At 40.9% G+C, this 11512-nt stretch overlaps 1 protein-coding gene and 1 pseudogene across 1 annotated transcript; one reads left to right on the top strand and one right to left on the bottom strand.

The window, feature by feature from the left end:
- Positions 1–3302: 3302 nt before the first annotated feature.
- Positions 3303–6374, bottom strand: LOC147292887 (uncharacterized; annotated as a pseudogene).
- A 2717-nt stretch (positions 6375–9091) lies between these two features.
- Positions 9092–11441, top strand: LOC147292888 (uncharacterized). The gene is made up of 3 exons (XM_086230960.1): positions 9092–10144; positions 11150–11305; positions 11433–11441. Exons 1-3 carry the CDS (start codon positions 9092–9094, stop codon positions 11439–11441), a joined length of 1218 nt encoding a protein of 405 aa, XP_086087086.1.
- Positions 11442–11512: the final 71 nt, after the last annotated feature.

The following is an 11512-nucleotide window of genomic DNA, read 5'->3' on the forward strand; positions in this document are numbered from 1 at the left end:
GAGGGTCCATTATATAAACAATGTCTTTATCTTCAGTAATTATGGTCAACATCCAATGCGACCTTTCAAAAGGGTAGCACTATAATTAGCATGCATGAATAAATGACAGGCATAAAAAAGGTTCAAGAAAGTCAGTTAATCATCAAAACACCCTTACCCAGAATTGTAAGGCACCAAGAAAACACGATCGCTTTTTCATTGTTGAAAACGAGCTGCCATGTAGGTTGATCGTTTCTCTGAGCTTGCTACTCCAACAGAAACACGGGCCGGATCCACCAAACCAACCATATCAATCATCTTTGACCTGACCAGCTTATCATATAGGTGCCTAATAGTATTTAATTAAAACAATACATATCAGAGCAGATTAGTAGGACAAAACATGACTAGCTTTTCAATTAAACTTAACTACCTCATATACACCACTATGCATGTCGCGGAGAGTTCCTGCATCTCCATGAGGGAAGTTATATCCTCTCTCAAGATAAATAGTTTTCGGACTTCTCCAAAGACTTCTTCCTCTATCTCAGATGTGATTGCTTTTCCACTTTCAGACATTGCTTCCTGGGCATAACGATACAGTAGCTTGCAATTTGTCGGCACAAGCTTCTCAGCTGGTGCATCCTTCTTGAATAATTCCTTCACCATGCCAGGCACTTGTTTCTTCTGCATCTGCCATGGTTAAGCACAAAGACCCAAGGTTAAGTGAGTAATGAAAGAAAAATAAAGAGACATAAGTAATGAAAGTACGTACTATATTTACCTTATCATTGTATTCAATTACAAGGTCTTTAGGCCAAGCGACATGGCTGCCAACAGCATCATCAACAGTTTTTAACTCCTCTCGGACTGGAATGGGAAGCAAAGCTTGTCCATCAATGGCAATGTCAATTGCAACCCGCAGGTTGGCGTCACCCAACGAAACCCCATGCACTTCCTTAGATGCAAGATCAATAATTGAACCATATGCAACAATCTTTCTAGTAGTTCCCAAAGTCAGTTTGCAAGACTTTTCCTAAGCAAACATAGTACATACCAATACATAAATAAAGTGCTATTCAAAACGCTAAAACAACACCATCTCAGACCAATACCTTTACTGTGTAGTCAGCGATGACGTCTTTGTGTACTGCCTCCTTCCTTTCTAGCTCAACCACTGCAGCCTTACACTTTCCCTCAGCCTAGCAGCTTGCTTTATCGGAGACACTCCCATGGCCTGGAAGTGTCTTAGGTGTAAGAACACCCTTCTCATTCTCCCGCGCCTCCAAATTTTCAATTCTCTCCAACAACATTTTACACATTTCACGCTCCTTTTCTAACATGGCCGCCAACTCATTTTTTGAGACTAGTTCCCTAGGTTTTCTGGGAATGTTGAAGTATGTGGTAGGGTTGACATTCCCCCCTACTGCCCTTACCCTACCATGGGTGTCCGGAGTCTCCAAAGCCATAGTTAGAACGTCCACTGCACCCTCGACTTTCAATTCTCCTTGCTTCTTTTTCTCCAGCAATTCATCCTGCCACATGTCCATGAAAAATTACATTACACAAAAATGACCTCATCAATTATGAAATCCAGTACAATAACAAGTCAGAATGCTTACAATGACATTAGCCACCGATTGTACTTCCTCAGTTAAGTTCCCATTAGAATCTTCACGTGCCTTCTTCCATAGAACGGAACGGTCAAGATCCTCCGCTGCCACATTTTGTTTCCTCTATCCATAGAACCAAATTTAACATTAAAAATGCAAGTGCAAAATGCTAGTTAAACTAGACATGCAGATATCCATTCACAAGCTTACCAAATCCTCCTCCAAGCCTATATATCCTTTTCGCGACAATCTATGGTGATACTTCCTCTTTGCAGTTCTCTTGCTTTGTGCCTCATGTAGTTCCTACAATTAAGTACAAGGAACCAAAATATAACACATATCATGAGGAAAATGGGTTCTTGAAATAACCAAAATTTAATACTTTGCAAATATCAAATGTAGCTGGAGCAACAACTTTTGGCAGCAGCTGGCACAAATGAACAAGCTTACCATAAATGAGTCTGATAGTCGGCGTGCAACAAATGCCTCCCAATGTCGTTTCTCAATGAAGTCCTCATATTGCTTGGGTGGGAGTTTCAAAGCCTCTGGATCGTCCTTGAATGGAAGCACGAATCTGTTTGTAAGATTAGTCTTGAATGTTCTCCACTTAATGCCAGCTGAAGACAGCACCATCTTCTGGCTTGTAGAGGGAAGATCAAAGGCAGCCTATATTTAGGGTTAATGAGGACAAACAATCATTAAAAATGCAGCAAATACCTCAGGATAAACATGCAGCAAATTAACGGTTACAATAGGTAAAATAAAGCTGAAATACCTCAACATCCTCCCAGATTTTTTTTTTTAAGTCCTTATCCACCTTCGGCCAGCTTTCTTCAATAATAGGGACTGTGGTCCTCGCCTTAACCCCTATGTATGAAGCTAAAGTCTGACGAGCTTGTCCTACCGGTACACCATGTCTATTATACTGCACTTGAACTTTTCGGCCTAAAGCTTTCTTCACAATTACATGGTGCATCTGTGTAATGCCCCGAGTGGAACTACTATCAGCAGTAGTAATCGTCGCTTGCTTCGAACTTGAGCTTGCTTTGGCATCCACATTCTCCTCATCTGCAGGTGGGACTTCGGTTGCCTTTGGTGTGGGCACTGCACCTTTCTTTCCTTTTGGCGTTCCCCTACCTTTTCTTTTTCCCTTCTTGCCTTTCGGTGTTGCCATTACTCGAAGATCAAAACTGTAGCAAAATTGTGTAATTAAAAAAAAAAATTACAGTACATACATAAGTAAGCCATGGAAAACAGCCTAAGTAAGTAAGCCTCTACAAGGAAAATTAACACAAGGTATACACATCTATAAGAAAGCATGGATATACACAAGGAAAACACAAGTCTCTCACCTCTATTAATCAATATATACACATTTGTAAGCAATGTTTTAACAGCCTAAGTAAGTATGCCTCTACAAGGAAAACACAAGGTATACACATCTATAAGAAAGCATGGATATACACAAGGAAAACACAAGCTCCTCACCTCTATTAATTAATCAATACTAACACTTAGTAAACTTAGTAAATAATACAAGGAAAACAGCCTAAGTAAGTAAGCCATGGAATATTCAACTTGGTAAAATATACAAGGAAAACAGCCTAAAAACAAATACAAATCGTTCTTGAAATGAAAGAAATTAAACTAGAAAGTATGCAAATTAAATTACAAATTAGCATCAAATTACATGACAAAAAAATGCATGGATTATGGTTTTTGTTTTCTTGAGTGATCAATCCATATGCCCTCGCAATTATCTCTCTTGTAAGTGTTATCACCATCACCAAGTATATCATCAAATTCCTCGACAGATGGTATTCCTTCAGTAAAGGATTGAGCGTGAACACCAGTGTCCCCTAAGTCATCCTCATGTGCACCATCTTGATAATCTCTAGTCGGGGCTGCAAGCACTACTGACCAGCCAGAGTCGAGTGGGTCCTCTACATAAAAGACTTGCTTCACTTGGGCAGCCAAAGCAAATACGTCTCTCTTGTGACCTATCCTATTCAAGTTTACCAAAAGGAACCCTAATTCATCTGTTTTTATTCCCTTGTTGTTCTCTACCCATTCACACTTAAACAAAGGCACTTGAAAACCGTTATAATCAAGCTCCCAAATCTCTTGGATAACCCCATAGAAAGCCATATCAGCGTAAACTGGATTTTTATCCTTCGCGTTCGCCACCTGCATTGTATTTGCCACCAAGCTCACCCCACTGTTTTGGACAGAACGTACCATGTCACGTGCCTTTGTGTGATAATGGCACCCCCCTATCTCATAACCCTCGTATTTAAGCACACTCATAGGTGGCCCTTGAGCTAGTCGCCTCACTGAGGGTGTTATGTCCTTTGATCCACTGTTTATCTCATCTGCCACCTATATTAATTATTAATGGTTAATTAACACTTTTAAAATATATTAATTATTACCAAACGTTTACAAAGGGTAAGTGCATTGAAAGGGTAATTAAAAGTATAATACCTTGTCACGTAACCAATAGATAAACGTGCGGTTATGCTCATCTAGCATCCACTTTTCACTCTTCTTTTTACTCTTATAAAAGTCACTCAAGTAAGCCTTATGTAATCTGCAAATAGATTTCATAAAATTTAACAAATTGTAACTTACTATAAGTGTTAGTAACTTAGTTATTCTATAAGTGTTAGTGGTGGATAAAATGTAATTTACTCAGCATAAGGGTCGACCTCATCAGCATTCTCCAATACACAACGGTGTGCCTGCTCCCAGTCTTCACGATGGACTGATTGTACCTTAGCACCTGAGATAGGTCTGCTAAGGGTTGGTTGACCCATTCGCGAAGGCGGGATTCCAACTGATTTTGCATCAGACAAATATTCGGAGCAAAACTCCACAGCTTCCTCACCTATATAATTCTCAGCGATGCTGCCCTCCGGACGGTTACGGTTCCTTACAAAACCCTTTAGCACTTTCATGCCTCTTTCAAATGGATACATCCATCTATAATAGACCGGTCCACACAATCGAACCTCTCTAATAAGGTGCACAGTTAAGTGAACCATTATATCGAAGAATGAAGGTGGAAAGATCTTCTCCAACAAACACAATGTGGTTACAAGTTCTGATTGGATTTTATCCAACTTTGACACATCAATCACTTTATTACATAGGAAATTAAAGAAGAAACATAACCTAGTAATCGCGTATCTCACATGCTTGGGCAGCACCGAACGCATGGCTACTGGTAACAATTGTTGCATTAAGGCGTGGCAATCATAGGACTTAAGACCAAATAGTTTCAACTCTTGCATGGATACTAGATTTCTTATATTCGAGCTGTAACCTTCTGGGACCTTTATACCCATCAAAGATCTGCACAATGCCTGTTTCTCACCCCCTAGACAGTGTATATGGAGCAGCAGGTAGAAAGGTTCTTTTCGGCCCAACTTCGGGTGCCAAGTCAAGTCGTACCCCTATTTTCATAAGATCTAGACGGGCAGCAATCCCATCTTTTGTCTTCCCTGGAATGTTTAGTAAGGTTCCAATAACACTCTCGCACACGTTCTTTTCGATGTGCATAACATCTAGAGAATGCCGAATGTGAAGAGACTTCCAATATTCAAGGTCAAAGAATATGGACCTTTTCTTCCAACATGGAACATGAGTTTCACCACCTAGGCTTCTCTTTACATGTTGCTTTCCGAAGATACAATTGATACCCGACACTTTAGCTAAGACCTCCTCTCCACTTAGAGGTTTAGGAGCAGAACCAAATTCCTGCTTGTTATTAAACGCTGTCATTTGATTCCGATATGGATGGTGGCGTGGTAAGAACCTTCTGAGGCCTTGAAAACTGATTTTCCTACCATGTTTCAGCCTAACACTATCCGTGTTTTCACCGCAGATGGGACACGCTTTATACCCTTTAACGGTGCACCCCGACAAATTACCATAAGCGGGAAAGTCATTGATTGTCCACAAGAGTATACCCTTCAAGGTAAATGTGTTTTTTCTAAACCCATCGTACACCCCATCAATTCCATTCCATAATGCTTTTAGATCATCAATCAATGGTTGCAAATAGACATCTATGTCATTTCCTGGCTGCTTAGGACCGGAAATCAAAAGAGTTAACATCATAAACTTCCTCTTCATGCAAAGCCATGGAGGAAGGTTATACGTCACTAAGATGACGGGCCAGCAACTATATCGGCTACTTAAGGAACTGTGTGGGTTGATCCCATCTGCCGAAAGAGCCAACCTTAGATTTCTAGGCTCACTTCCAAAATCTGGCCACTTATGGTCAACCAACTTCCAAGCCGGAGAATCAGCTGGATGACGTAGCATGCCATCGTTGACTCTATGATCGGCATGCCAAGTAAGATCCTTTGATGTCTCACCACATTTAAACATTCGTTTAAACCTTGGAATAGGTGGAAAGTACCACAAGACTTTTGCCGGAACCCCTTCTTGCTCAACCCCTTGCTTGTTTAATTTCCACCTAGATAGGTCACACTTGGGGCACTTACTTTCATCTTCGTACTCATTTCTATACAAAATACAATCGTTTGGGCATGCATGAATCTTAGCATACTCCATTCCTAAAGCAGACAATGTCTTCTTTGCCTCATACATAGACAAGGGTAGCACATGACCTTTTGGCAGCATATCACCAATAGCAACCAGCAGTTCAGAAAAGCTAATATCAGACCACCCATGTTTTGCCTTCAGATTGAATAGTCTAACCAATGCAGATAGCTTGTTATACTTCACACAATTATCATATTGTTGAGTGCTCATTTTACACTATTTTATGATACTAACTCCCTAACTCAGAGTGCAAGAACTCGATATTTTGTGTGTTGTTAGTTTGTTTTTGTTCTTATAGGATAAAATGAGCAAAGAAGAGAAAAGGAGCCGAAAGAGCCATTTTTAGACGTTTCCTAGTCAAACTAGGAGAAGTGGAGAAATCCTGGTCACACTAGGAAATGCCGAATCCCAGTCAAACTAGGATTCCTAGTCTCACAAGGAAAGATCAAGCTTGAATAAGAAGGAACCATGATGATCAGAAGCCAGAAATGAGAAATCCTAGTTGGAGCAGGAAATCCTATTTCAACTAGGAAACCTAATCCAAGTAGGAAATGGAGTCCTAATGAAGATAGGAATCATGAGGGGCAAAATGGTAATTGTGAAATACCAAGTGAGATAAAAATCCTAAGTCAACAAGGATTCCTAGGTGGACAAGGAAATGTTGGTCAAAGTCAACTCTACAAAATCAAGGTTCCAGAAGCTTCTAGAAGGTGGTGGACATCTATGGAAATAAATGGAGGGAAGAAAGGAATTCAAATTCAAATGGAGATGAGGGGCAAAATGGGAAGTTAAAGTTAATGGTCAAGGGTCAAATATGACAAGGTCAACAAGTCAAATGGGCCATGGGCCTATGCAATGCCGAAATCTGAAGGGGCCATGCATGCATGCATGCGCCAGCCCAAGAGGAAGCCCAATGCGCCAACTCTAGAGCCCAAGTCATGCAGCCCACATGCCAAAGCCCAAGGAAACCCTAGCCCATCACGCCTACAAAGAGAAAGCCCAAGAAATCCTAGCTGAAAAAGAAGTCAAAACCCTGGAAAATAGAGCACCAATTTCGACAGCAATTCTGTAATTCTCCAGAATGAATCAGGTAGCATGCCATATATGGTTGGAAAGATACGGATGTTAGCTTCGCAGGGAATTTTACGGATTTCGATTCCGAGTTTTCTAGCTCAAGATATGGCCATTTTAGTGGAGGTAGCGCAGCAGTTCCGCGAGCTGAAAAAGGAGTTATGCCCAAAAAGAGCCCAAATCAGCCCAAAGCCCATGCTTGGCCGAAAATTATAAGCCTTGGTGTGCAAGGAATGCACTTATCCCACATTGAAGAGAAAGAGAAATCTCAGCCCCACTCTCCTCTATAAATACATCTTTATAACTCAAGGAGAGGGTTCTGTTCTGAAGTTCTCTTCTCTCCTCTTTAATTTTCAGAAACCCTAGCTAGCCTCCTTCTCTTTCTTTTATTTTTCTGAAGCAAACCCTAGCAGCCACCATCTCTTTATTTTATTCTTCTTGTGCCGCAGCCACCTTCTCTCTATTTTATTTTTCTTCTTTTCTTTTGTGGCCGAACCTAGCAGCCACCTTTTCTTGTGTGCTTTCTTTTATTTTGTGCTGAACTGAAGAAGGAGGATCAAGTGAAGCCGCAGCCATCACCACCTTGCTGCCACCTTGCCGAGCACCTCAGCCTCCTCGCCGTGGAGCCCAAGGCCGAGCAGCCCCATTGCGCACCACCATTGCAGCCGCACCTCCACCTTGCTGCCCCGGCTTGATCTCTCTCCCTTCCTTTTATTTTCATTGTTTTAATTATGCATTATTTATTTGTGAATTTAATTATGTGTAGCTGAATATTGGGCTAGGGCTAGGATGAAGCCCTAGCGATGCTGTTTACTCTCACTATGGATTATTGATTTTTAATTATTTACATGTTGACGAATCTTGGATCTCTGTTTAAATTGAATCTATTTGTTTCGCATCTTTGACTGATCACCTTAGGTTGCATGCATCTAGATATATGTTGTGAAACTAAATAAGCTCGAAAGGATGATAGTTTCAATAGGCAACAAGTGGATATCCTAAGATAATATTCATGAGAAAAGAGATCATAGATGACATACAGTACATTAATTTGGAGCTATGCGCTATGTGTTTGTCACTCTCACAGATCGTAATGACTCTTGCATGGGTAACAGCTGCCTTAGCTTAGAACTAGGGAACATGCAAGTTAACTGGCTAAGGAAGGCCCAAGAAGCTCTTAGTTTATGCACAGTAAGGGGAGTAATTGCTAAAAGTGACTAGCCAAACCTTTTAGTAGACGAACTTTGTCAACATGTTTATCTATTGATTGTTAATATCCATAGTAGAGTGAATGATATGCTAGTGGTGGATTCTGACCCCTAGTGTTTCTTTATTATTGTTTTATTTGAATCTTTCAGTTATCATTTTAAAGTTTGATTATTTCTCTGTTTGTTTAGTTTAGCCTTAAAACCAATCAAAACCCCCATTTGCGTGTGTGAGTCAGAGTTGGGTTAATTGAATTTAATTGAGTTAGTAATCGTACGCTAGTACAATTCCCTGTGGGATCGACCTCGTATTTGTAAGCTTTGCTACTTAGCGATTCGTGCACTTGCGAGTTAACCTAGAGTTGTTAAAAAGGTTTATTATAATTGCTCTAGGAAAACATACAACAAGTTTTTGGCGCCGTTGCCGGGGAATTGTTATTTGTGTTGATTGCTAGTTTAATTATCTTTAGTTAAGTCATTTTAGTTAGGTTTTATTTTCTGTTTTTATTTTTGGTTCTCACTGATTTCTCTTGTTTCTAAGGTACAATGGAAGAATTAAATTCGAAGATCACTCCTCTTTCACGAGCAGAAGGCCAAAAGGTGTTGAGTGCGTACAAGGGAAGGCCGAGACTCAATTGGACACCATTAAGGATGAGGTCGACTCTTGTGTCGCCGAGAGGGAGTGAATTTGAAGAAGCATACGAAGAAGAGAAATCAGAAGAGGAAGTCGAGGAGACCCTGCAGTCGAAAGCCTCTCAAATGAGAATACCTTTGAGTGATTACTCGTCTCCAATGCTTCTAGCTCAACCAACGTGCATTGCTTACTCTCAAGTGGAAGCTGATTTTGAACTTTCAAGTGGGACAATCAAACTTCTTCCATCATTTCATGGTTTAGAAGGAGAAGATCCCTACGTGCATCTTAAGGAATTTCATGCGATATGCGAGATTGGCAAGCTGAGGGGGTTGAGCGATGATCAAAGAAAGTTAAGGTTATTTCCATTCTCTCTTAAAGATAAAGCTAAACATTGGTTGTTTTCCTTGCAGGTCGCTTCTATTAGAACATGGGAAGAATTGGCATCCAAGTTTTTGTTGAGGTTCTACCCAGTTAGTAAGACTACCATCATGAGAAAGCAGATCTTGGGGTTTACACAATCAGAGGATGAAGTGTTTCATGAGAGTTGGGAAAGGTACCAAGAGCTTCTGACTTCGTGTCCACATCATAATTTTGCCCCATGGATGCAGATTGAGTACTTTTATGAGGGTTTGTTGGATCAAGATCGTATTATGGTGGACATGACATGTGGAGGAGCACTGAAAAAGAAGACTTTTGAAGAAGCATGGACACTCTTTGATACATTGGCGTTGAATTCACAACAGTGGAATAGACGGAAAAGAGTGGAAAAGAAATCAGCTATGGAAGCTGAGATGTCTGAACTTAAGCAAATGATGCAGGTTCTGATGGCGAACCAAGGAGCTAGGTCATCACAAGGAGAGCCGTGTTTTGAGGTTGAAAAAGTTCAAGTTAGACCGAGCGTACAGTCCCCTGTTGAGCAACGAAGTACTTATTTGGAGGACATGATTGCCGCACTAGCTCAGAGTACAACTTCGATGTCTAATGATACCAAGACGTTTATGAATAAGACTGAGGAGCAGTTGAATGTCACAGCTAAAGCTATTTCAAGTTTGGAAGCCCAATTGGAACAAGTGACTTTAACTTTGGACAAAGTGGTAAAGGGTGCTCCAATTCAGGATAAGGCCGAAGCAATCACTACTTTGAGAAGTGGGAAAGTGATTGACAACAAAGTGGGCACTACTCAAGAGGATAATCCAGGCAATGAGGATGAAGTTGAGATGCTAGATCCTGAACAAGTGGAAAAGTATAAGAGGGATAAAGTTAAGGTTAAGGATGAGGAAGAGGAGGAAAGAAAGAAGCAAGAAAAGCACATTGCTACGCGTGCTAGCAAGAAGGCCGAGATTACTTCCTCTATTCCAAGAGCTCCGTTGCCTTTCCCTCAACGTCAATGGAAGCAGAATAAGGATGAGCAAGCTAAGGAAATTTTGGAGATGTTTAAGAAAGTGGAAATCAACATTCCTTTGCTTGATGCTATTCAGCAGATTCCTAAGTATGCCAAGTTTTTGAAGGAATTGTGCACACACAAGAGGAAATTCAAAGAACATGAGCAGGTGTGTCTAAGTGAAGAAGAAAGTGCTGTTTTGCAAAGGAAGTTGCCGCCCAAGTTGCAAGACCCTGGCAGTTTCACAATTCCATGTTTGGTGGGGAATCATAAATTTGAGAAAGCATTGCTGGATTTGGGAGCAAGTATTAATTTGATGCCGTATTCAGTTTTCGCACAGTTGGGCATAGGAGATCTTAAACCTACTGGTGTTACTCTTCAATTGGCAGATCGTTCAGTAAAGGTTCCGAAAGGTGTGGTTGAAGATGTGCTGGTCCGGGTTGCAGATTTGATCATGCCCGCTGATTTTATCATTCTTGAAATGGAGGATACCCCAATTAGAGGGAATGAGCTACCGATCATATTGAGAAGACCGTTCATGGCCACAGCAAACACCAAGATTGATGTGAGTAATGGGAAGTTGACAATGTCTGTACTTGGTGAAACGGTTGAGTTTGATGTTTTTGGTGCAATGAAGTATCCAAAGGAGGAGGATGATTGCCTAAGGATTGATAGTTTGGACCCATTGGTTGAGGAAGTGGGCGAAACTAATCTTGCAGAAGATACATTGGAGGTTGCTTTGGGAGCACTCGAGTCTAGTGAGTTGGAAGAAAACGTGGAAACAACTCCTACACGTTTGGAGGGCAACCGACCTCTCAGGAATAAGTGGTTTAACCAGTTTGAAATGCTAGTACCCACTAATCAGAAGACGCTTCCTTCTATTGAGCAAGCACCTAAGTTGGAGCTGAAACCGTTACCGGAGCACTTGAAATATGCATTTTTGGGAGAAAATGAGACTTTGCCTGTGATTATTGCAGCTAATTTGAGTGCAAGCGAGGAAGATAGACTCTTGAGAGTTCTGAAGGAAAATCGGTTAGCATTGGGATGGACCATAGCC

Source organism: Dryas octopetala, chromosome 2 (genome assembly GCF_963921425.1).
Source record: "Dryas octopetala chromosome 2, drDryOcto1.1, whole genome shotgun sequence".
Lineage (NCBI taxonomy): Eukaryota > Viridiplantae > Streptophyta > Magnoliopsida > Rosales > Rosaceae > Dryas > Dryas octopetala.